Source organism: Rhinopithecus bieti, unplaced genomic scaffold, assembly GCF_001698545.2.
Source record: "Rhinopithecus bieti isolate Rb0 unplaced genomic scaffold, ASM169854v2 scaffold_947, whole genome shotgun sequence".
Lineage (NCBI taxonomy): Eukaryota > Metazoa > Chordata > Mammalia > Primates > Cercopithecidae > Rhinopithecus > Rhinopithecus bieti.
This window is the reverse complement of record NW_016803664.1, coordinates 5167069-5193951: the sequence shown is the minus strand read 5'-3', so window position 1 is coordinate 5193951 and position 26883 is coordinate 5167069. Positions and strand designations below refer to the sequence as shown.

General features: G+C 42.2%; 1 protein-coding gene across 1 annotated transcript in view; it reads right to left on the bottom strand.

Moving 5' to 3' along the window:
- Window positions 1-26883, bottom strand: part of ATXN2 (ataxin 2) — a 115848-nt gene that overhangs the window by 18188 nt on the left and 70777 nt on the right. Inside the window, 5 exon segments of the mRNA XM_017847402.1 lie at window positions 203-387; window positions 21816-21876; window positions 22256-22408; window positions 23259-23322; window positions 25288-25592. Coding sequence (XP_017702891.1) covers window positions 203-387; window positions 21816-21876; window positions 22256-22408; window positions 23259-23322; window positions 25288-25592 — 768 coding nt within the window.

Sequence of the window (26883 nt, the reverse complement as noted above, 5' to 3'; positions counted from 1 at the left end):
TCTCAAATCTTTCTTGGCTGATTCCTCTGAACCTGTTACAATGATCAGTAACCTTCGAATATATATTGAAAAGGGTCCCCAAGTCCCTATCTATCTACCCTTCCATCACACAAAAGCAAAAATTATAAAGGAAAATCCCTTTACCATATTAAAAGCTTTTCAAAATGGTACAAAAATTAAGAGTTAGCCCTACCAGCCTTACCTGAGACTGATAATGTGGCACATGCTGAACAAGGGGCTGATTTGGGAACTGCTGAGGACTATAGGCAACATATTGCGTGGAGTAAGCTGGTGGGGTGGCTGCAATCGGTGGGCCCGCTGCTGACGCTGGATGCATCATGGCACTCTGATGATGCTGGTCTTGCCGCTGTTGGGGCATATTTGGTACTGCAGAAAAAAAGCACACTGCCTATTAAACAGTATCTCCACAGCATAATACATGTGTTCACATGGTCTAGGAGGTTCTGAATGATTTGACCCTGCATCTGCGTCTCTGATGCTATCTCATACCACTCCCACTTCTGCCACTCTGGGTTGTTTGCGTATCATGCATGCTAGTCCTCAGCCTCAAACACCAGTTCCCAAATCCCAGCTGGGATAATTCTGCCTCATCCTTCAGGTGTCAGCTTGAAAGCAACTTCCTCAGAGAGACTTTCTCTCATGGCCCTCAGACTTGATCAAGTCCCTGGAATAGACTCTTATAGCATTTTGAAATCACTTCTCATATGATATTTTCTGGGACAGGCACTGCATTCATTTTGAGAAAAACAAAAGTATGACCAAAGAGCCAAAACAGATCCAACACTAACTTTCTATCTTCCTTCATTTCCTACCACCGATTCCTTGTAACACTTCCCATTCTTTCTCAAACCCAGTATAACAACAGCACCATGTAGCATACAGCATGTTTCTAAATAATAGTTCTTTTAAAAGATTACTCTATGTCTTATCTTAATCCACACAGGTGGTCTGCGTGTAAGGGCCTCTCCCTGTTACAACTCCAGTTAAGAATTCAGCTCAACTGTCGTCTCCAATGTGAGGTTTTTTTCCAGTTCCTCCAGCACAAGCTAGCTACTTTCCATGTGCCTCTTTCCTCCCACATTTCTTACAGCACTATTGTCTGTGACCTGTTTCTGGTGTGGCATTAACCAAGCCACTTCAGGAAAAGAATTATGGAATGACTGCTTACAACTAGGTATAAGGCACAAAGAATATAGAACTTGTTCATAAAATCCTAAGAACTGATTATATAATTAACTGCAAATTTGTGGCTAAACATTCACTGACTGTTGCTGAAATTTGGGAGAGGTCATTACATATTATTTTATCTATGTAGAAAAGTAAACCTGAAAATTTTTTTACATTTTATCTTGGATGCATATATTTAAATTAAAAAGTACCTCCTTTTGGTAGACAAAAAGCCACTGAAAACTATCACTTTTATCAAATGAAAGTTTGTCCAATTATGCTCACTAACTGAGCTTGAACTATTCACTATTATTACTTTGTTAGTTATATCCTTCCCGTATATTTAAAAAATAATTAAAAAGCTAGTCAAGTATACTATGGTGCTATTATTTAGATATCGTGCGTCTCCACTAATTTTCATGTTAAAACATGATCCCCAGGCCAGGTGCAGTGGCTCACGCTTATAATCCCTGCACTTTAGGAGGCCAGGACGAGCAGACTGCTTGAGCTCAGGAGTTTGGGACCAGGCTGGGCAACATGGGGAGACCCTGTCTCCACAAAAAATACAAAAATATTAGCCAGCCGCAGTGCTGTGCGTCTATGGTCCCCACTACTCAGAAGGTTGAGGCGGGAGGAACATTTCAGCCAGGGAGGTAGATGCCGCAGTGAGCCATGATTGCACCACTGCACTACAGCCTGGGCGAAGAAGTGAGACCCTGTCTCAAAAAAGGGGAGGGGAGGAGATAGGAGGGGAAGAAAAGAAACCAAGTCCTTGACTCTGCCTGTTATTTGAAAAATGTTAAAAATATTTTCATTCAACACCTCAAAGGATTGGAATTTAGTAAAGGAGCAGGGTAAAAACTAACATACAGACAGCAGTAGCCTTCATATGTGGTACTTCATAAGTAATTAGTTAGAAGATGCAACGGAAGAGAACTCCCTGGGTTACATTAACATTAAAAAAGAACCTACCGGCCCGGCGCGGGCGCGGTGGCTTAAGCCTGTAATCCCAGCACTTTGGGAGGCCGAGACGGGCGGATCACGAGGTCAGGAGATCGAGAACATCCTGGCTAACACGGTGAAACCCCGTCTCTACTAAAAATACAAAAATTAGCCGGGCGAGGTGGCAGGCGCCTGTGTAGTCCCAGCTACTAGGGAGGCTGAGGCAGGAGAATGGCGTAAACCCAGGAGGCGGAGCTTGCAGTGAGCTGAGATCCGGCCACTACACTCTAGTCCGGGCGACAGAGCGAGACTCTGCCTCAAAAAAAAAAAAAAAAAGAACCTACCTAAGGCATACACTGAAAAAAATGTACAAAACCTTAAGGATAAACTTTATTTTTATTTATTTATTTTCTTTGAGACAGAGTCTCGCTTGGTCACCCAAGCTGAAGTGCAGTGGTGCAATCTTGGCTCACTGCAATCTCTGCCTCCCGGGTTCAAGCGATTCTCCTACCTCAGCCTCCAGAGTAGCTGGGACTACAGGGGAGCACCATGCCTGGCTAATACTTGTTTTTGTATTTTTAGTAGAGATGGGGTTTCTCCATGTTGGCCAGGCTGGTCTTGAACTCCTGACCTCAGGTGATCTGCCCACCTCCACCTCCCAAAGAGTTGGAATTACAGGCATGAGCCACCGCATCCAGCCAAGGATAAACTTTAATATGCTACTGAAGGTATACTTTGTTCTTGAATAGGAAGACTCAACATCATAAAGACATCAATCATTTCTTCTCAAGTTAATTTATAAGTTTATTGTGATTCTAGCCTGCCATGGTGGCTCATGCCTGTAGTCCCACCACTTTGTAAGGCTGACACAGGCAGACTGCTTGAGCTCAGGAGTTTGACACCAGCCTGGGCAACATGGTGAAACCCTGTCTCTATAAAACACACAAAAATTAAGCCGGGCACGGTGGTGCTCACCTGTAGTCCCAGCTACTCGGGGGGCTGAGGTGGGGGGATTGCCTTAGCTTGGGAAGTGAGGCTGCAGTATGCCCAGATCATCCCACTGCACTCCAGCCTAGGTAACAGAGCGACCTTGTCTTCAAAAAATTAAAAAATTAAAAAAAAAAAAACCCTAGGTTTATACTGACAATATACAATCAACAACAAAAAAACAATAGAATCAACAACAAAAAAACCCATCTCATTGGTTACCTTTGGAGGACAACAGAAAACCAACTCATTATTTTGAAGACTGCCTTAAAAAGGGAAATGATTAACATTTTAAATGACTCTTCCTCAGGGTAACCAAACAGCTGGATATGGTAAAGATTTTCTTTATAAAATATTCCAGGTAATAATTGAAGAAGGGATGAAAGAAAAGAATGTCACCATTCTGTAACCCCTAAGGAAATAATGGATCTTGGGCGAGACAATTATCATCAATGGCTGCTAAAAGACAACAACAAAAAAGTAAGGCACTAAAGGGAAATAAACATCTAGGAACTCACTGGCTAGTCCTATCAGGAAAAAGACTGATTACATTACATGACTCCTCACTGTAAGTACATACATCTGTGAAACACTGGGGAAAAAAAAATCTTATCAAGCCTCCATTATCTACTATCCGTTTACAAAGATTACAGGGGACAGAAGTCTACTTTAAATATCAACACAAGGATACAGTCAGCAAAATTCAGATGGTGGGAAAAAAATACAAGGCAAGTTGGATTGTACAAAGATATGAAGAAGACAAAACTAAGGGAAAACTATAACTAAAACTATGAGGGCTGAGTGCAGTGGCTCACGCCTGTAATACTGGCACCTTGGGAGCCAAGGCGAGCAGACTGCTTGAGCTCAGGAATTCAAAACCTTGTCTCTACAAAAAATACAAAAATTAGCCAGGTATGGCGGCATGCACCTTTTGTCCCAGCTACTTGGGAGGATCACCTGAGTCCAATTGGTCAAGACTGCATTGAGCTGAGATCATGCCACTGCACTCCAGCTCAGGTGACAGAGTTAGACTCTGTCTCAAAAAACAAACAAAAAACCTATGACTTGGCTGGGTGTGATGGCTCATCCAGCACCTCCTAAAGTGCTTGCCTGTAATCCCAGCACTTTAGGAGGCTGAGGTGGAAAGATATCTTAAGCCCTGGAGTTTAGGACCAGCCTGGGCAAGATAGCAAGATGGTGAGACTCTCTCTCAAAAAAACAGACAAAAAACAAAGAAGAAGAAAGACAAGAAAAAAAAGCTGGCAAGGTGGCATGTGCCTGTAGTCACAGCTGCTTGAGAGGCTGAGGAGGGAGGATCTCTTGAGACCAGGAATTCGAAGCATTGCACTACTGCACTCCAAGCCTGGGCAACAAAGCGAGACCCCATCTCAAAAACAAAAAACAAAACCAAAACCGACTTCAAGATACACATTAAAATGTTGGTGGATAAACGGATGCAATGTCTAGAATTTGCTTCAAAATAATCCAGTGGACATATAGCTTAAGAGACAATGGGTAGGAATGAAACATGACTGGCCTAGGTTATTAATGTCTCAAAACGTTCATAATAAAAAGTTACCACAAGGCTGGGAGTGGTGGCTCACACCTCTAATCCCAGCACTTTGGGAGGCCGAGGTGGGTGGATCATTTGAGGTCAGGAGTTCAAGACCAGGCTGGCCAACATGGTAAAACCCCATCTCTATTAAAAATACAAAAGCTGGGCTACTTGGGAGGCTGAGGCAGGAGAACTGCTTGAACTCCAGAAGGGGAGGTTGCAGTGAGTTGAGATTGTGCCACTGTACTCCAGCCTAGGTGACAGAGCAAGACTCCATCTCAAAAAAAAAAAAAAGTTACCACAATATGAAACAACTACAAAAAAAAAGACTTCAACACATAAACAAAGCCAATTTGCAAGCCTGATTTGGACCCTAATTGGAACAAATTAATTGTAAAAACATTTATCTTTTCTGTGGGATTTTTTTTTTTTTAAAGAGGGAGTCTTGCTCTGTCACCCAGGCTGGAGTACAGGGGCACGATCTCGGCTCAACTACAACTTCCACCTCCCAGGTTCAAGCAATTCTTCTGCCTCAGTCTCCCAAGTAGTTAGAATTACAGGTGCCTGCCACCGGGCCCAGCCAAGATATATTTTACAGATCAGTTGGTTTTAAAAAGGCAACTGATTTTTTTAGTAGTAATTTTAGAGTTCATATGGAAAATAAACAAAATTCAAGGTAATCTGAAAAAACAAAAAAATCAGTGTTGGCAGTGAGTGGAGGAGAAGGTAGTCCTGTTAGATTAGTGAAGCAGAGTGAAAAATCCAGAAACAAATTCAACCACAAATGGACACTTGGCATATGATAAAATGACATTTCATAACAGTTTGTATGACCATAATGGAATTACATTTTATCTATCTATCCATACACGCGCGCACACACACACACATACACACACACACACACACACACACACTTGCACTTTAAATACAGGGTCTCCTTCTGTCACCCAGGCTGGAGTACAGTGGTGCAATCACAGCTCACTGCAGCTTTAAACTACTGGGCTCAAGCAATCCTCCTTCCTCAGCCTCTCAAGTAGTTAGGACTACAGGTGTGTGCCACCACACTCAGCAAATTTTAAAATTATTTTGTAGATATGGGGTATTCCTACATCACCCAGGTTGGTCTTGAACTCCTGGCCTCAAGCGATCCTCCTGCCTTGGCCTCCCAAAGCTCTGAGGTTACAGGTATAAGTCGCTGTACCTGGTCAATATGATATACTTAGTAGATGATAAAAAAGTATTTGAACATAATCCAACAACCATTCATGATTAAAAAGAAAACAAACCCACCTCTCTGCAAATTAGGAACTGAAGTAACACCTAACTCTATGCTTCATAGTGAAAGACAGTTTCACCCCTAAGAATGGAAGCATGGCAAAATCTTATGCTTTTTTCAGTAACACAACAGTATAATAAGGCCAAAAACAACAAAAACAACAACAAAACCACCAACATGGTGATTAGATCATCACTGTATGTTTAAGTCTTAAAGGACTGCCAGAAACAGTGGGTTTACCAACACATCAAGATACAAGATCAAATTAAAAAATCAAGTGCATCTCTATTTACGAATAAACAAACGGAAGTTTTTAAAACATCACTACTCATAACAGCACAAAACAGATGAAATACTAAGGGATAAATTTAAGAAAGTGGCACAAAATTGATACAAAGAAAACTAGAAAACACTGGTGAAACTTAAGACTTAAGTAAATGGAGCAGTATATGATGACATCAATGAAGATTCCATATTGTGAAGATTTCTCTCAGAACTGATACAAAGATTCAGTGCACAATCCCAAGCTGATTCTAAAATTTATTTGGAAATTCAAAGAACGCAGAATAAGAACAATTTTGAGGAGACTATAAATGGGAGACTTGTATGAACTGACTTAAAGGTTGATTACAAAGTAACAGCAATAAAGAGAGAATTGGCATAAGGATATATACAAAGATCAATACAACGAAACAGTTCACAAATAGACATATATATGTATATGGTCAACTGAATTCAATAAAGCTGGGCACAGTGGCTCATGCCTGTAATCCCAGAACTTTGGGAGGCTGAGACGAGCAGACCACCTGAGGTCAGGAGTTCCAGACCAGCCTGGCCAACATGGTGAAACCCTGTCTCTACTAGAAATACACAAACAAAATTAGCCAGGCGTGCTGGCAGGCGCCTGTAGTCCCAGCTAATTGGGAGGCTGAGGCAGGAGAATGGCGTGAACTTGGGAGGCGGAGCTTGCAGTGAGCAGAGATCCAGCCACTGCACTCCAGCCTGGGCAAAAGAGCGAGACTCCATCTAAACAAAACAAAAAAAAAATTAGCTGGGCCTGTAGTGGAGGGCACCTGTAATCCCAGCTACTCAGAAGGCTGAGGCAGAATCGCTTGACCCCGGAAGTGGAGGTTGCAGTGAGCCAAGGTCACACTACTGCACTCCAGCCTGGGTGACAAGATCGAGAGTCTTGTTTCAAAAAGAGAAAAAAAAATAAAGCCATCAATGGAAAACAGAGGCTGGTGCCAGAGAAACTGAGTAAATATTTATGGTGGAGAAAATGAAGCTTGACCTTTACATCACACCCTACACAAAACCTAACTGAAATCAACCATACACCTAACCATAAAAACATTCATAACCTAGGGTAGGTAAAAGATTTCTTATTATGATACAAAAAAGCATGAACCTTAAGAGAAAAGCTTGATAAATAAGGCTTCAATTAAAATTAACAATACTGGCTCTTCAAAAAAACTGCAGACTGGGAGAAAATATTCACAATACCTGTATCTGAGAAAGGATTTGTAACCAGAATATATAAATAACTTAAAATAATTTACTAAAAGCAGTAACTTTACTTTTCACAGTAAGAAAAGAAACATGATTTTTTTTTTTTTTTGAGACAGGGTCTGGCTCTATTGCCCAGGCTGGAGTGCAGTGGTGCAATCTCAGCTCCCTGCAGCCTCAATCTCGCCTCCATCACCCCCTCAAACCCCTCACAACCTCGCTCAAGCGATTGTCCCACCTCAGCCCCCCAAATAGCTGGGACCATGCTTCTGTGCCTGGCTAATTTTTCCTTTTTTTTTTTTTTTTCAGACACAGGGTTTTGTCATGTTCCTCAGGCTTGTCTCAAACTCCTGGCTCAAATGATCCATCCAGGTTGGCCTCCCAAAGTGCTGGAATTACACGCATGAGCCACTGCACCCAGCCAGAAACACTGAGACAAAAAGAAACATTAGGACGGGCACAGTGGCTCACACCTGTAATCTCAGCACTTTGGGAGGCTGAGGCGGGTAGACCACTTGAGGTCAGGAGTTAGAGACCAGTCTGACCAACATGGTAAAACCCTGTTTACACTAAAAATACAAAATTAGCCAGGCATGGTGGCGCATGCCTGTAATCCCAGCTACTTGGGAGGCAGAGGCAGGAGAATCGCTTGAACCTGGGAGGCAGAGGTTGCAGTGAGCCAAGATGGCACCACTGCACTCCAGCCTGGGCAACAGAGTGAGATTCCACCTCATAAATAAATAAATGAAAAAAGATTTGAACAATTTACTAAAAAAAGGTTGATAGCCAAAAACACACACACACGACGAGGTGCTCCTCATCAGTCATCATCAGGGAAATGCACATTTAAGATCACAATGAGGTAACCATATGACACCCATTAGACCTGTTGAAATTAAAAAGATAAGACAATACCAAGTGTTGGCAAGGATGCAGAACACTTGGAACTTGCATATGAACCTTATCAGTTGGAATGTAAAATGATACAATCACTTTGGAAGATTGCTAATTTCTTATTAATTGAAATATGTATTTACCAGGCAGTGTGTGGTGGCTCACACCTGTAATCCCAACACTTTGGGAGGCTGAGGCGGGTGGATCACTTGAGGTCAGGATTTCGAGACCAGCCTGGCCAACGTGGTAAAACCCCGTCTCTACTAAAAATACAAAAAAATTAGCCAGGCGTGGTGGTGCGCGCCTGTAATCCCAGCTACTTGGGAGGCTGAGGCGGGAGAATTGCTTGAACCCGGGAGGGGAAGGTTGCCATGAGCTGAAATCACGCCACTGAACTCCAGCCTGGGCAACAGAGTGAGACTTCATCTCAAAAAAAATAAAAAATAAAATAAAATAAATTTTTTAAAAAATAAAATATGCACTTACCATACCTCAGCAATTCCAATTCTAGGTATTTAACTAAAAGAAATAAAAACACAAATACTTGTACACAAATGCTCACAGCAGCTTCATTCATAATAGCCAAAAGTTGGCAATAACTCAAATGCCCATTGACTAGTAATGGGTAAATTAACTGTGGTATAATCATAAAATGAAATGCTACCCAGCAAAAAAAGGAATAAGCTGGCTGGGCGCAATGACTCACGCCTGTAATCCCAGCACTTTAGGAGGCCAAGGCGGGTGGATCATTTGGGGGCAGGAGTTTGAGATCAGCCTGGTGAACATGGTGAAACCCCGTCTCTGCTAAACAAAGAAAAAAAAACCACAAAAATTAGCCAGGCGTGGTGGCGCATGCCAGCAATCCCAGCTACTTCAGAGGCTGAGGCAATAGAATTGCAGACCAATTCTGGGAGACAGAACAAGACTCCATCTCAAAAACAAACAAAAAAAGGAATAAGCTGATATTAACATGAAGCTCAAATTACTACACATATGAAATTATATACCAAGCTTGTCCAACTTGCGTCCCGGGACGGCTTTGAATGTGGCCCAACACAAATTCATAAACTTTCTTAAAACATTATTAAGTTTTGCTATTTTTTTGTTGTTGTTCATCAGCTATCAGTAGTGTGTTAGTGTATTTTATGTGTGGCCCAATACAATTCTTCTTCCAATGTGACCTAGGGAAGCCAAAAGATTGAACACCCCTGTTATATGCTGTTTGATTCCATTTATTAAAAAAAAAATCTAGGGGCTGGCTGAGGTGGCTCACATCTGTAATCCTAGCACTCTGGGAGGTTGAGGTGGAAGGATCACTTGAGCTCAGGAGTTCAAGACCAGCCTGGGGAATATAATGAGACGTTTCCATAAAAAATTTTCTTTAAGTAAAAAAAAAAAAACCCTAAAAAAAAAAAAAAAAAAGAAAAGAAAGAAAGAAAGAAAAAGAAATCTAGAGAGGATAAATGTAATCTACAGTAAAAGAAGGTAGATCACTGGTTAACTGGAGCTAGTGGCAATAAAGTACAGTTGGACAGAGAAGAGGAACAGGCACAATGTTTTCCATCTTCACTGACGAAGCAAGTAGTTACATGAGCAAATATATTTGTCAAAACTCATGAAAATGTAAACATAAAAAGACGAGCATTTTATTGTATGTAAATTACAGACTAATAAAACTGGTTAAAACATCTTGGATAGTCATTTAGAACAAGATACATTGGATTCACATTTTATACTTTAAGATAAATTCTAAAATTAGCCAGGCGTAATGGTACAGGCTGGTCTCAAACTTCTGAGCTCAAGTGATCCTCCCACCTCAGCCTCTCAGCTTCCCAGAGTGCTAGGAGGCAGGCAGATCACGAGGTCAGGAGTTCAAGACCAGCCTGACCAACATGGTGAAACCCCATCTCTACTAAAAATACAAAAATTAGCTGGGCGTGGTGGCACACCCCTGTAATCCCAGCTACTCAGAAGGCTGAGGCAGGAGAATCGCTTGAATCCGGGAGGCAGAGGTTGCAGTGAGCTTGGATAGCGCCACTCCATTCCACCCTGGGCGACAGAGCAAGACTCCATCTCAAACACAAATAAACAAACAAGAGGAAAGAAGAGTCTTTTCAACAAATGAGGTAGGGACAATGGATATCCACAAGCAAAAGGAAAAACCTGGACCACTACTCTCGTATCATATACAAAAATTAAGTCAAAAGAGATTGTAGACCTAAATGTTAAGAGCTAAACTATAAAACTCTAGGAGTTTTATGGGAGTTTCATAGGGGTGAATCTCTGTGGCCTTGAGTTAGGCAATGCTTTGTTTGATATGACATCAGGAATGCAAGCAAGAAAAGAAAAAACAAACAGATAAATTGAACTTCATCAAAATTAAAAACTGTGTTACAAAGAATACCATCAAGCAAGTAAAAAGATAACCTATAGTCTGGGCACGGTGGTTCGCATCTAAAATCTCAGTGCTTTGGGAAGGTGAGGCAGCCGGATCATTTGAGGTCAGGAATTCAAGACCAGCCTGGCCAACATGGTGAAATTCAGTCTCTACTAAAAATACAAAACTGGGCCAGGCACAGTGGTGCACGCTTATAATCCCAGCTACTCTGGAGGCTGAAATAGGGGGATCGCTTGAGCTCAGGAATTCGAGACCAGCCTGGGAAGCATGGAGAAGCTCCATTTCTACAAAAAACACAAAAATCAGCCTGGCGTGGTGGCGTATGCCTGTAGCCCTAGCTACTTGGGAGGGTGAGGCAGGAGAATTGCTTGAACCCAGGAAGTGAAGGTTGCTCCAGCCTGGGCAACAAAGTGAGACTTCATCTCAAAGCAAAACAAAAATACAAAAAACCATAATTACACTTCATAACCACAAGAATGGACAAAACCCAAACCAAAGGCAGTATCAGTTATTTATGAGGATGTGGAGAAACTGGAACACTAGTACATTACTGGAAGAAATACACAACGATGCAACTGCTTTGGAAAAGTTTGGCAGTTCCAACATAGCAATTCCTCTTCGGGAGAAATGAAAAACTAAGGCCACATGAAAAAAATTTTTATTTATTTATTCTTTTGAGACAGAGTCTCACTCTCACTCAGGCTGGGGTGCAGTGGTATGATTTCAGCTCACCACAGCCTCCGCCTCCCAGGTTCAAGCGATTCTGATGCTCCTGCCTCAGTCTCCTGAATAGCTGGGATTACAGGTGCACGCTACCATGCCAGGGTAATTTTTGTATTTTTAGTAGAGACGGGATTTCACCATGTTGGCCAGGCTGGTCTCAAACTCCTGACCACATGTCATCTGCCCACCTCAGCCTCCCAGAGTGCTGGGATTATAGGCAAGAGCCACTGCTCCCAGCCTCATATGAAAATTTGTACATGAATGTCCACAGCAGCATTACTCATTACCAGAAAAACAAAATAACCCAAATGTTCATCAACTGATGATAGGTAAAAGTGTTATATTCAGGCCAGGAGCAGTGGCTCACACCTGTAATCCCAGCACTTTGGAAGGCTGAGGGAGATGGATGACCTGAGGCCAGGAGTTCAAGACTAACCTGGCCAACATGGCAAAGCCCTTTGTCTTCTATTTTTTTTTTTTTTTTTTTTTTGAGACGGAGTCTCACTCTGTCGCCCAGGCTGGAGCACAGTGGTGCCATCTCGGCTCACTGTCAGCTCTGCCTCCCAGGTTCATGCCATTCTCCTGCCTCAGTCTCCCGAGTAACTGGGACTACAGGCGCCTGCCACCACGCCTGGCTAATTTTTTGTATTTTTAGTAGTGATGAGGTTTCACTGTGTTAGCCAGGATGGTCTTGATCTCCTGACCTCGTGATCTGCCGACGTCGGCCTCCCCAAGTGCTGGGACTACAGGCATGAGCCACCACGCCCAGCTAGCCCTTTCTCTACTATTAATAAAACTACAAAAATCATCTGGACATGGTGGTGCATGCCTGTAATCCCAGTTACTCAGGAGGCTGAGGCAGGAGAATCACTTGAACCTAGGAGGTGGAAGTTGCAGTGAGTCGAGATCCCACTACCGCACTCCAGACTGGGCAACAGAGTGAGACTCCATCTCAAAAAAAGAAAAAGTTAAAAAAAGGTTAAAAAAAAATTTTTTTTTTTAAGTGTTAGGTCGGGCATGGTGGTTCACGCCTGTAATCCCAGCATTTTGGGAGGCCAAGATGGGTGGATCACCTGAGGTCAGGAGTTCGAGACCAGCCTGGCCAACATGGTGAAACCTTGTCTCTACTAAAAATACAAAAATCAGCTGGGTGTGATGGCAGGCCACTGTAATCCCAGCTACTCAGGAGGACGAGGCAGGAGAATCGCTTGAACCCAGAAGGCAGAGGTTGCAGTGAGCCAAGATTACACCATCGTACTCCAGGTTGGGCAACAAGAGAGAAACTCCATCTCAAAAAAATAATAACAAAAACTTATCCTGGTGTAGTGGCAGACACTTGTAAGCCCAGCTACTTGGGAGACTGAGACATGAGAATCGCTTAAACCTGGGAGGTGGAGGTTGCAGTGAGCCAAGATCACACCACTGCATTCCAGCTTGGGTGACAGAGCCAGACTCCGTCTCAAAAAAAAAAAAAAAAAAAAAGACTGAAATACTATCACATGTCACAACATGGATGAGCCTTGAGAATACAGGTGAAAGAAACCAGTCACAAAAGGCTACACATAACATGATACTATTTTAATGAAATATTCAGAATAGGTAAATCTGTAGAGAAGAAAAATAAGATTCGTATGCCTAGGCTGTAGGGAGGAGGGGGAAAGAGGGGAGGGAAGGGGAGTAACCGCTAAAGGGTACAAAGTTTCTTTTGGTGATTAAAAGGTACTAAAGTTGATTGTGGTGATGACTACACAACTCTAAGATTATACTAAAATCCATGAAACAGTATACTTTAAATGGATAAATTTCATGGTATGTGAATAATGTCTAAATAAAGCTGTTTTAAAAAAATAAACAAATGTAAATATGCAAAAGTAAACATGTAAGGATAAATTTAAAAATTGTAATGATCCCCTACTGATGACGGGATGAGGGAAGATACAGGTGGACAGGACTGGGATATAAGCAAGACTTCTCTGAATGCATCTTTCTTTTTTTGAGATAGGGTCTTGCTCTGCTACCCAGGCTGGACTGCAGTGGCACAATAACAGCTCACTGCAGCCTCTACCTCTTGGGCTCAAGTGATCCACCACCTCAGCCTCCTAAGGAGCTAGAACTACAGTTACATGCCACATGCTCAGCCAATTTTTAAATTTTTTTGTAGAGATGGGGTTTTGCTATGTTGTCCAGGCTAATCTCAAACTCCAGTGCTTAAGCGATCCTCTCACTTCATCAGCCTCCCAAAATGTTAGGATTACAGGCGTGCAGACACTAAGCCCAGCCTTCACGAATGGCATCTTTTTACATAATTTTCACTTTAAAAGCATACAAATAATTTGCAGATGAAAAAATAGCTATCTCTAAATATGAAAAACAAACTCGACTGGATTAACTACCTATTTATCACACTGTCGATGTAACACTTAGCAACTTTAGAAGTTAGTACTGTGGAATTAACAAGGATGTCACACTCTGAAAACTGGCACTTAAAGAATTACTGAAACAGATACTGAGAAAAACTAATACTCCAAAGACATCTCAAAATTTATTCTGTAGTCTAACAATTAGATAATAATAATTTTGAAGATACTGTATATACTCTGTATGAAAATGTAAATACGCAGACCTCTTAAGATGGTCCTTGATGATGTAACTCCTGTTTTCAGTCCCCTCCCATGCTGTACACCAGGGTCACTCTGTATGACCAACAGTGTAGAACATAACTGATGATATGCCACTTTCAAGATTAGGTGGTAAAACATGCTGCAGCTTCTGTTTGGGACTGTTTCTCTGAACTATGCATTTTGGGAGAAGCCAGCTGCCACCGTCATGACTAGAGCTGTGAAGAAGTCCACGTGGCCGACCAACAGTTTCGAATTTGAATGCACATCCTCCAGCCCCAGTTAACCCTTCGGATAACTGCAATCCTAGCCAACATTGTGTCAACAGTTTCATAAGAGACGAGACAGAAACCACTCAGCTAAGCTATTCCTGGATTTCTGACCCTCAGGAACTGTGTGAAATAAGAAATGTTTGTTTTAGTAGCTAAACTTTGTGATAAATTGTTATGCAATATTATAATAGTTACTATTTTTAGTAACCAAAGCTTCAGTGTAAAAGAATAAGAGATAAACCATGAAGTCACAGTAAAAAGTAAAAATCTTACAATGTTAACTTGACTTGGAAATATTAATTTAAATTTCTGATTTTAAAAAGTTCTCTATCTTCCTTTCTTCCTTTCTTTCTCAACTCACTCTATTGCCCAGAGCTGGAGGGCAGTGGCACAATCTCGGCTCACCACAACCTCAACCTCCTGGGTTCAAGTGATTCTCCTGCCTCAGCCTTGCAAGTGGCAGGGAATACAGGTGCACACCACCACACCCAGCTAATTTTTGCATTTTTAGTAGAGACAGGGTTTCATCATGTGGGCCAGGACGCTCTCGAATTCCTGACCTCAAGTGATCCGCCCACCTCAGCCTCCCAAAGTGCTGGGATACAGGTGCCATTGCACCTGGCCTACAGTGATATTTCCTAGTTTAGTCTGGAAAAGGCCTAGAAGCAATACTCTAACAGTAATTAGTGCCAATGACCAGATAATGATTTTTAAATACTATTTGCCAGCAAAAGGAAATCAGGGTACTTGGAGGGATAGCTAATCAAGGCAAAAAAGTTTTGCAGGAGCCAACTTGAACAGGTTCCCATTCATCAAAGACGGGACAATGAGAGTAACAAAAAAGAATACATGATACAATGAATATATAAAAATCCATGCATTTATAATACTTTTTTTTTTTCTTTTTTTTGAGACAGAGTTTCACTCTTGTTGCCCAGGCTAGAGTGCAATGGCACAATCTCGGCTCACCGCAACCTCTGCCTCCCAGGTTCAAGCAATTCTCCGGCCTCAGCCTCCGTAGTAGCTGGGATTATAGGCATGTGCCACCACGCCCGGCTAATTTTGTATTTTTAGTAGAGATGGGGTTTCTCCATGTTGGTCAGGCAGGTCTCGATCTCCCGACCTCAGGTGATCCACCCACCTTGGCCTCCCAAAGTGCTGGGATTACAGGCGTGTGAGCCACCACGCCCAGCATAATACTTTTTAAAACAGTAAGAATAAATAAATAAGAATGTTGGGAGAGGATACACCCTTTAAAAAAACAAAAGCAAAACTTCACTGTTGGGAAGTAACAAGGGCACCAACTCCTTACTCTGAAAATTGAAAAGAATTAAGAATTTATCCTGTCTTTCTTGTACAAATTATTTCAGGATAACCAAATACTCCCAATTGAAAACAACAGTCCTTTACAGAATAATTCCAGCTAATAAACACAGAAGTAAGCTAGAAATTCAGAAATCACCCTTTACAAACCCCCAGTTGCAGTGGTTTTCAGTGTATAGCCCTAGACCAGCAGCATTACTTGGGAGGTGGTTTTATAAATTGCAATAGAAATGCAAATGCTCAGCCTATGCCCCAAACCTACTGAATCAGAAAATCTGGAGATGGGATCAAGCAATCTGTGTTCTTAGCAAGCTCTCCCCAAGGGTTTATACTGCACACCAAAATTTGAGAACCATAGCCCTAAAGAAAAAAATGATGTTAAGGATTAAATTAATAATGAATTCGATAAAAGATTAATAGAAAACTTACAATGGGGAGGCGGTGGGATAGGGGAGCAGGGTATTACCAATTGAGCTCTCAATCATTTCGTAATTAAAAGTAGGAAAAGATATTGTGTGCCTCCTGACATATGATACAACACACACAGAACCATTTAGTATTTGTCTCCCCAACCCAAAATGAACTCAGATGTAATCAATGACATCCCAAGAAGAAAACAGAAAAATTGAGAATGCATGACATACCACAGAACAACTGGCTTCTGATACAAAGCAATAAGGGAAAAGGCAGGGGAACTACAAAGAGATACAATAAATGTAATCTATATTCAAAACAAACCAGCTGCAAAAATATATTCTTGACTCAATTAGGGTGATTTGACTATGTGTGGTTACCACTGAATTACTATCTATCTATCTATCTATCTATCTATCTATCCCATCCCATCCATCCATCATCCAACCCACCACACCCACCACCTACCTACCATAGCTACCTAACCGTAGCTATCTATCTGTCTTATTTTTTATTTATTTTTAATTTTTTTGAGATGGAGTCTGCTCTGTCCGCCCAGCCGCTGGAATGAATGGCTGCCATCTGGTGCTACTGCAAGCCCGCTCCGGGTTCACGGCATTTCTCCTGCCTCAGCCTTACCTGAGTGGTTGAGACTACAGGCACCCGCCACCCAGGCCCAGCTAATTTTTTGTATTTTTAGTAGCAGACGGGGGTTTCACCGTGTATAGGAGCCAGGATGGTCTTTTTTTTTTTGAGACGGAGTTTTTGCTGTTAATTGCCCAAGGTTGGAGTGCATTGGCTTGAATCTCGCTCAGCCGCAACGTCCTGCCTCCCGGGTTCAAGTGATTCTCTTGCCTGCAGCCTCCTGAGTAAGCTGGTGATTAGCAGGCATGGCGCCAGACCATGCCCAGCTAATTTTTGTAATTTTTAGTAGAGACAGGGTTTCGGCCATGTTTAGTCAGGGCTGGTCTGAACTCCCGACCTCAGGTGTTCCACCTGCTCGGCCTCCCAAAGTGCTGGGATTACAGGGCGTGAGCCACACGCACGGCCATTACTATTTATTTTTATAAAATGTGTATACAGCACTATGGGTAACCAAAAAAGAAAAATTCCTGTTTTAAAAAAGATACATATTGAGGATGTAGGAATTAAATGACATGATGTCTGACGAATTTGGTTTAAAAATACTCAACAAGGGAAAAAAAAGTACACAGGAAGTCAGTTAAACCAAATCTTTTATAATCATAGATTCTGAAATGATGGATAAAAGCAAATACCCTATTTACTTCCTAAATCCTTACACAGCACATGTTCAGAGCTATACTTTTGACTGTGTACCCTGTTCCTGTCTTAGTAGAAATGCCTCCCAGTAGCTGATCGCGGTGGCTCATGCCTGTAATCCAGCACTGTTGGGAGGCCGAGGCAGGTGATCACAAGGTCAGTTTCAAGACCAGCCTAGCCAACAGGTGAAACCCCATCTCTACTAAAAACAGAAAAAATTGGCCGGCGCGGTGGGCTCAAGCCCTGTAATCCCCAGCACTTTGGGAGGCCGAGACGGGCGGATCACGAGGTCAGGCAGATCGAGACCATCCTGGCTAACACTGGTGAAACCCCGTCTCTACTAAAAAAAAATACAAAAAAACTAGCGGGCGACGTGGCAGGCGCCTGTTGTCATCCTTACTCGGGAGGATGAGGCAGGAGAATGGCGTAAACCCAGGAAGGTGGAAGTTGCAGTTGAGCTGAGAGCCGGCCACTGCACTCTCAGCCTGGTGCGGCAGAGCGAGACTCCGTCTCAAAAAACAAAAAAAAAAAAAAAAAACAAAACAGAAAAATTAGCCAAGCGTGGTGGCAGGCGCCTGTAATCTCAGCTACTCAGGAGACTGAGGCAGGATAATTGCTTGAACCCAGGAAGTGGAAGTTGCAGTGAGCCAAAATTGCACCACTACACTCCTAGGCGACAGAGCGCGACTCTGTCTCAAAAAAAAAAAAAAAATCAAGAAATGCCTCAGTAGAACTGGCTAAGATATCCAGAGTACATCATTTCTATTAAAAAGACAGTACCTCCTGAAATTAGAATGTAACTCTCCCATCAGAGAGCCAAACTGTCAGGCTTGTTCTTACTGCAGTAACCTTTTGTATTTTAACAACAACAAAAGGTTCCCATTGCACTGCTTTAAGTAATCCTTGAGCCACAGCACTCCAGCCTGGGCAACAGAGGGAGATTGTCTCAAAAAAATAAATAAATAAATAAAAATTAAGAAATGCCTCAATAGAACTGGCTGAGATATCCTGAGTACATCATTTCTTTTTTTCTTTTTTTGAGACAGAGTCTTGCTCTTGTTGCCCAGGCTGGAGTGCAATGGTGCCATCTTGGCTCACGGCAACCTCTGTCTCCCGGGTTCAAACAATTCTCCTGCCTCAGCCTCCCGAGTAGCTAGAATTACAGATGCGCACCACCACGCTGGGCTAATTTTTGTATTTTTAGTAGAGACGGGGTTTCACCATGTTGGCCAGGATGGTCTCGAACTCCTAACTTCATGATCCGCCCACCTTGGCCTCCTAAAGTGCTGGGATTACAGGCGTAAGCCACTGCGCCCAGCCTCTGAGTGTATCATTTCTATTAAAAAGACAGCACCGTGGCCGGGCGAGGTGGCTCAAGCCTGTAATCCCAGCACTTTGGGAGGCCGAGACGGGCGGATCACGAGGTCAGGAGATCGAGACCATCCTGGCGAACACGGTGAAACCCCGTCTCTACTAAAAAATACAAAAAACTAGCCGGGTAAGGTGGCGGGCGCCTGTTGTCCCAGCTACTCGGGAGGCTGAGGCAGGAGAATGGCGTGAACCCAGGAGGCGGAGCTTGCAGTGAGCTGAGATCTGGCCACAGCACTCCAGCCTGGGTGACAGAGCGAGACTCCGTCTCAAAAAAAAAAAAAAAGAAGACAGCACCTCCTAAAGTTAGAATGTGACTCTCCCATCACAGAGCCAAACTGTCGTGCTTCCTCTTACTACAGTAATCTTTTATATTTTAACAACAACAAAAAGTTCCCATTGCATTGTTTTAAGTAATCACTGAAAACAGCTACACCTTCTAGTGATACATGAACACCTTAACATTACATTAAAACGGCAGTAAAAAAAAAAACAAAAAACCCACTTTCTTCTCAGAATTTTTACAGGCCCTGAAAATAAGATTAAACTCTGTAATTTGATTACATTATTTCAGGCAGAGTTCTTTCAACAGGTTCGTATGTTCTAAGGCTAAAAAGAAAAAAAAAATAGCATACTGAGAAAACGAAAATTAAGAGTTTTAGTTAACATCCATGAAATCACAATTACATCAAACATTGAGAAAATCGGCTGGGTGCAGGCACTTTGGGAAGTGGAGCCAAGCTGATAGCTTGAGCCCATGAGTTTGAGACCAGCCTGGGCAACATGGCAAAACCCATCTCTACAAAAAATAGAAAAATTAGCTAGGTGTGGTGGTGTGCACCTGTAGTCCCTGCTATCCAGGGGACTGAGAGGGAAGGATCGCTTGAGCCCAGGAGGTCAAGGCTGCATTGAGCCATGATAGCACCACTGCACTCCAGCCTCAGCAACAAAGCGAGACCCTGTATGCAAAAAAATAAATAAATAAAAAATTAAAACACACACACACATGCACACACACAAAACACCCAAAAAACGCATTGAGGAAATCTTATTAATTCAGGAAAAATGAAAACTTTATGTCAGAGAGGCAATTACTGGGGACTGAGAAATGTGTTTTCTGTATAAATGATTCTACTTTCTGTAGTTTCTCAACTGATAGAAATTAACCATTCTAAATTAACTGATTGGCAAAAACGAAACCCTTTAGCATTTTCCAACATTAAAAGAACTCTTTTCTCTTTTTTTTGGATGGAGTCTCGTTCTGTCACCCAGGCATGCACCACCACGCCCAGCTAATTTTTGTATTTTTAGTACAGGCGGGTTTTCACCATGTTGGCCAGGATGGTTTCGTACTCCTGACCTCAAGTGATCTGCCCACCTTGGCACCCCAGAGTGTTGGGCTTATAGGTGTGAGCCACCACGCCTGGCCAAAAGATTTCCTTTTAAGAAAAATGGGGGATTTTTTCTACGAAGGCTCTTTAACCACACAAGCACAAAATACTAGTTTATGCAACTAGATTATACAACAACTCCCTCATTTTAACGTAGAAACATCCATCTTTTTTTTCTTTTTGAGGCAAGGTTTCACTCTTTCACCCAGGCTGGAGCCCAGTGGTTCAGTCACAGTTCCCTGCAGCCTGGATATTCTGGGTTCAATTGATCCTCCCACCTCAGTCTCCCAAGTAGCTAGGACTCGAGGAACACACCATTACGGCTGGCTAAGATCTCTATTTTTTTTTTTTTTTTTTTTTGTAGAGACGGGTTTTTGTCATGTTGCCCAGGCTGGTCTTAAAACTCCCAGGTCATGCGATCTGCCCACCTCAGCCTCTCAAAGTGCTGGAATTACACGCAGAGCCACCAAGCCTGGCCAAAACAACCTTCTAATAGGATTTCAACATTGGTTGAAGTTAGTTGCCCCTCTGCTTCAAAAGAAATTCTGGCTTTGGGGAAATAACCGTACGTATATATAAAGCAAGGTTAGCAATCTAGTAAATTAATGTAGCGAACCCTCTTCTTCAAATTTAAGTCCAGATTTAAATCAGATTTCAGATTAAAAAGCTTTGGGATTACTTTTTTTTGTTTTTTGTTTTTTTGGGTTTTTTTTGAGAGAGGGTCTCACTAAATTGCCCACATTGCTCTCAAACTCATGGGCTCAAGACTTCCTCCAGCTGGGATATCAGGCATGGAGCCACTGTATCCAGCCAATTAGTCTGGGTTTTTTTTGTTTGTTTTTTGTTTGTTTGTTTGTTTTGAGATGGAGTCTCACTCTGTTGCCCAGGCTGAAGTGCAGTGGCACGATCTTGGTTCACTGCAACCCCTGCCTCCCAGGTTCAAGCAATTCTTCTGCCTCAGCCCCGCCTAGTAGCTGGGATTACGGGCAGCGGGCGCCACTGTGTCCGGCTAATTTTTGTATTTTAGTAGAGATGGGGTTTCACCATGCTGGCCAGGCTGGTATCAAACTCCTGACCTCAGGTGATCCACCCGCCTTGCCTCGGCGCTGGGATTACAGGCATGAGCCACCACGCCCGGCCAGTATTTATTTTTGAGACGGGGTCTCACTCTGTTGCCCAGGCTGGATGGCAGTGGCGCAATCACAGCTCACTGCAGCCTCTACTTCCTGGGCTCAAGTGATCTTCTCGCCTCAGTCCCCCAAATAGCGGGGGCTACAGGCGTATGCCACCATGCCTAGCTAATTTTTTTTGAATTTTAGTAGAGACAAGATCTCTGTTGTCCAAGCTGATCCTGAACTCCTGAGCTCAAGCAACCCTCCTACCGTGGCCTCCCAAAATGCTAAAATTACAGGTGTGAGACATCACACCTGGCCTCCAATTACTCTTTTTGAAGAGGATATTATACAATCACAATTGATAGGCATTTCTCCTCTCCTGTTTTTGTTCATAAAATCCATGTGAATATCTATGTAATATTGTTCATCAAAAGCCAAAGCATAGCCTCATCAAAAAGTCAGAGCTAAACTACAACTATTTATTCATTATAAACTTAGTTACTCAATTCATGCAGCATGCACACTACAAGCAAACACAGGCAGGATTATTCTCACCTTTACCTGCTCTATATGTCTTGGCTTGATTCACTGGCATGGGCGTCATAGGTATTGGGTATAAAGGCTTGAGAGAATAAAAAAAAAATTAACATTAGGCTCCTATGATAATAACAAGGTATTCTGTCACTCAGTTTTATATTGCTAGAGAGCTAGGCATGAGAAGGTTTCCCAATTTTCTCTATTAGTCATTTAAAAATTAGATCATACCCACAGCTAAAAGGAACAAACCCCAAACTAAAGTAAATCTAAACCATCTTTTTCACAGAAAACATTCTCAGATTTAGGTCCTTATACTTAACACCACATTGAATCTCTGCATGCCTCTCTGTTTCAAATGCCTATGCATAACCATCACACCCTCAAGTCACTGAAAACCTAAGAGTGCTTGGTGTCAGATACAAACAATTAGGAAGGCTAAGTGAACATCAAATTCTATGACTTACTTGCACGCCTGGGCTCACTGGGACTGGATACATCATATTTGGTGCAAAACAAACAGGCTGAGTATAAACTGGAGTTGGCTGTTGATGACCCACCATAGATGGGCTAGGTTGTGCTTGAGGCCGAGGTGAAGTTGGGGTAGTAGAAGGCTTTGGCTACAAAAACAACAATAAATTCAATTATTTCAAGGTAACAAATGAACTATTATTGCAATTTAAAGACTGATTTTCCCAATCTGTCCAATTTTACTTGCTTTAACTATTTCCCTTTTATTGAAAACAAAAACATAGCACATCAATTTTCAATTTCAATAAAAGAAAAAACGTTTCAGTAGAAACTTAAAACTTTGCCAATTAAAAAAATATTAAAACAGTGGCAGTGATTTTAAGAAACTGATGGAAGTGTTTTAAAATTAAAAATAAGTATGCCTTATGATCTCAGTAGAATAATAATAATAGCAGTCATCTCTTGGTATCTGTGGGGGATTGGTTACAGTACACTACGAAGATACCGAAGTCTTAGAATGCTCAAGTCCCATATACAAAATTGTGAAGTATTCGCATACAACCTATGCATATCCTTCTATACACTTTACGCCATCTCTAGATTACTTATAACACCTAAAACAAGGTAAATGCTTTACTGTATCATTTTGGAATAACGACAAGGAAAAGTCTGCACGTGCTCAGTACAGATTATCCTAACTATATTTTTGATCCATGGTTGGTTGAATCCAGGATGGAAAACCCTCAGGTGCAGAGGACATATTTATAAACCTGATAGCCTAGCTAGCCACCCATCGTCAAATTCTGGGTCAGAGAAATTCAAAGATTTGCCCAAGATCACATCTAACTGATGACAAAACAAAGACCTTGTAAGAAAAAGAAAGAAGGTTGTTTTAGCATACTAAAACAAAATTCAGATGACAGGTATGGAAGAAGGACTACTACTACTAATTTTTCCTTTTGGGGGACTAGATAACCTCAAAGAAAGTAATAAACCTACCTGAGAGAAGGAACGTGGGTTGAACTCCTTTGCATTAGGATTCAATGTTGATTTCCTAACTTGCCTAAAAAAAAAAAAAAAGGCCAGTGAAATCTACATAGACTTTATGTTGTTCTAAAATCTTCCATACCTGACAATTTAAAAAAAACTGCTAGGCTGGGCGCAGTGGCTCAAGCCTGTAATCCCAGCACTTTGGGAGTCCGAGACAGGCGGATCACAAGGTCAGGAGATCGAGACCATTCTGGCTAACACGGTGAAACCCCGTCTCTACTAAAAATACAAAAAACTAGCCGAGCGTGGTGGCGGCGCCTGTAGTCCCAGCTACTCGGGAGGCTGAGGCGGGAGAATGGCGTGAACCCAGGAGCCGGAGCTTGCAGTGAGCCGAGATCGCACCACTGCACTCCAACCTGGGCGACAGAGCGAGACTCCGTCTCAAAAAACAAAACAAAACAAAACAAAAACACTGCTAAACATAGATTTAAACTGTTCTCACTAGAAGATCACTAATCCTCTTTATTGAAACATACACACTTATATTGCCAATTCCTTAATCCCTTAAAGAATATAGCCATAAAAGAACAATTTTTTAAAAATCTGAGTAATATACAACTGCTCCTCTCAAAGGCAATCAAAAAATACTTTATTTTCTCCTTCAGAGTCCCACTCTGTTGCTCAGGCTGGAGCGCAGCAGTGCAATCTTGGCTCACTGCAACCTCTGCCTCCCCAGTTCAAGCAATTCTCCTGCCTCAGTCTCCTGAGTAGCTGGGATTACAGGCAACTGCCACCACACCCAGATAATTTTTTTTTTTTTCCCCCAGTAGAGATGGGGTTTCACCATTTTGGCCAGGCTGACCTTAAGTGATCTGCCTGAGTCAGCCTCCCAAAGTGCTGGCATTACAGGCGTGAGCCACCATGCCTGGCTAATCAACAAACACTTAAGCTGAAAAGACAGTAGCTACTTATAAAATATCCTTAAAAGCACTTCTTAACATACCAGTATTCTTTTATTATTATTACTTTTTGAGACGGAGTCTCACTCTGTCACCCAGGCTGGAGTGCAGTGGCATGATCTCGGTTCATTGCAGCCTCCACCTCCCGGTTTCAAGCAATTCTCCTGCCTCAGCCTCCCGAGTAGCTGGGATTACAGGCACCCACCACCATGCCTGGCTAATTTTTGTATTTTTAGTAGAGACAGGGTTTCACCATGTTGGCCAGGCTGGTCTTCAACTCCTAACCTCAAGTAAGCTACCTGCTTCGGCCTCCCAGAGTGCTGGGATTATAGGTATGAGCCACCAGTCAACATACCAATATTCTAGCATGAAGTAATTTTTATGTGAGAAGGTATTTTCTACATAACATACCTGCAGAAAATCATGGCTCTAAAAACAATTTGCCTCAAATCAAGAATAAGCAGTCCCCAATTTATCAATAAGCTGCATTCCAAAACTTTAGCTTTCACTGGATTGTTTGGTACCCAGAACACCTAAGTCAATGGTAGTTAAGTTCTGAGGTTAGCCCCTGAAAGTCCATTTAATAAATATACGGAATGTGCAGAATTAAGTCTATCTTAACAAATCTAAACATTAACTAAAACACTGTTTCTGATGAAAAATATTTTGAATTCCAAGTAGAAGCACCGCACGCTTCTCTCCTTGACAGTGGTAGTTTTTCATCCTAGCAGCACAGTGAGGGTGACAAATGAGTGGAATCCAGTAAAGATAGGTCTCCCAAACTGATAATTTTCAACTCCTGTTCATTTACAGAAAACTTTTCTTAATTTATGCCTTGTTTTTCTAGCCCTGGGGTGCAAAAAAGGGGAAGAACAGAAGAGTAGCACAGAGTGCAATAACCTAATTTACTTAAGATATCATTTGTTTGGACTAGCTGTTTGTAAACTAAGGGCAATGTATAAAGCAGTCTAAAAGTCCAGATGGATTATTCACAGTTGGAAGGACCTAAATGCCTTTAAAAAAAAAAAAAAAAAAAGGTAACTGAGTAACAGGATGGTCTAAGTCCCAGGTTTACTCACTCAGCTGCGTCTTTCTTCTCTTCCTTATCATCTTTCTCTTGTTTACATGCTGGACTGGAAGTCTGAACCCCTTGGGAAGTGACCTCAGGTCCCCTCTTGTGCTCCGTGTTACTAAGTATTGAAGGGGAAATGCTGGGGCTATTCGGCTTGCTGCTGCCACTGGTACAGTTGCTGCTGCTATTTTCAGTGAAAGAATCCTTAGCACTTGGTTCAATTTTGTCTTTGATCAAATCTCTTGATTTTTCTCCCTCTCTATTTTTGTTTAGTAGTTGATCCATAGATTCAGAAGTAGAACTTGGCTGTAACTAAATAAAGGAAACAATTATACTTAAATAAATAACTGTAGTAATCCATTTTTGCCAAGAGCACAAGCAAAGTAATATTAACTATATGCATGAAATGTTCTGAATAAGGCTTTTTTCATACTTTAAGAGTAATGCTTTTACTATAAACTAGTAACAGAATACCTATATAGCACAACCACAGTTACCAAAGCACTCAAATGTCCTAGCCTCTAAAGTTCAATATTTACTGAGTGCCTACCACATATCAGAAATTGTGCTTGCTGGGTGAGAAAAATACGAAAAAATTTCTATCCTCCTATACTTGTCATCTAAATAAGATCAGACACTTCACAACAAAATGAGTAAATGCTAAGAGATTCTGTAGAAAAAACAACCTATAAAAAAGAAAGGTTTCTCAATGGAAGTTTCAGCTAGTCTAAGGTGTGAAAGAAGTTTAGGAGAGGTGTTTGGGATGGAGAATAGTCTAAGTAAAAGGAAGAATGTGTTTAAAAATCCAACGAAAAGAGAGAAGATGGCTCTATCACATAAAAGAATAGCACCAATGGGGGCTGGGCGCAGTGGCTCATGCCTGTAATCCCAGCACTTTGGGAGGCTGAGGCAGGCAGATCATGAGGTCAGTAGATTGAGACCATCCTGGCTAACACGGTGAAACCCCGTCTCTACTAAAAATACAAAAATTAGCCGGGCATGGTGGCGGATGCCTGTAGTCCCAGCTACTCGGGAGGCTGAGGTAGGAGAACGGTGTGAGCCCGGGAGGCAGAGCTTGCAGTGAGCCGAGATTGCGCCACTGCACTCCAGCCTGGGCGACAGAACGAGACTCTGTCTCAAAAAAAAAAAAGTTGAAGGATAGCACCAATGATCCAGGCACAGTGGCTCATCACTGTAATTCCAGCACTTTGGGAGGCTGAGACAAGCAGACTGCTTGAGCTCAGGAGTTCAAGACCAGCCTGAGCAACACAGTGATACCCTGTTCTCATTAAAAAATAATAATAATAATAAAATAAAATAAATAACAAAAATAAAGAAGTAAAGAAAAGCACCAATGGCTGGACCAAGGGTGGGACACATACATGTACAAGTGAGTAAGAAAATGACAGACTCGGCCGGGCGCGGTGGCTCAAGCCTGTAATCCCAGCACTTTGGGAGGCCGAGACGGGCGGATCCTGAGGTCAGGAGATCGAGACCATCCTGGCTAACCCGGTGAAACCCCATCTCTACTAAAATACAAAAAAACTATCCGGGTGTGGCGGCATCAGCCTGTAGTCCCAGCTACTTGGGAGGCTGAGGCAGG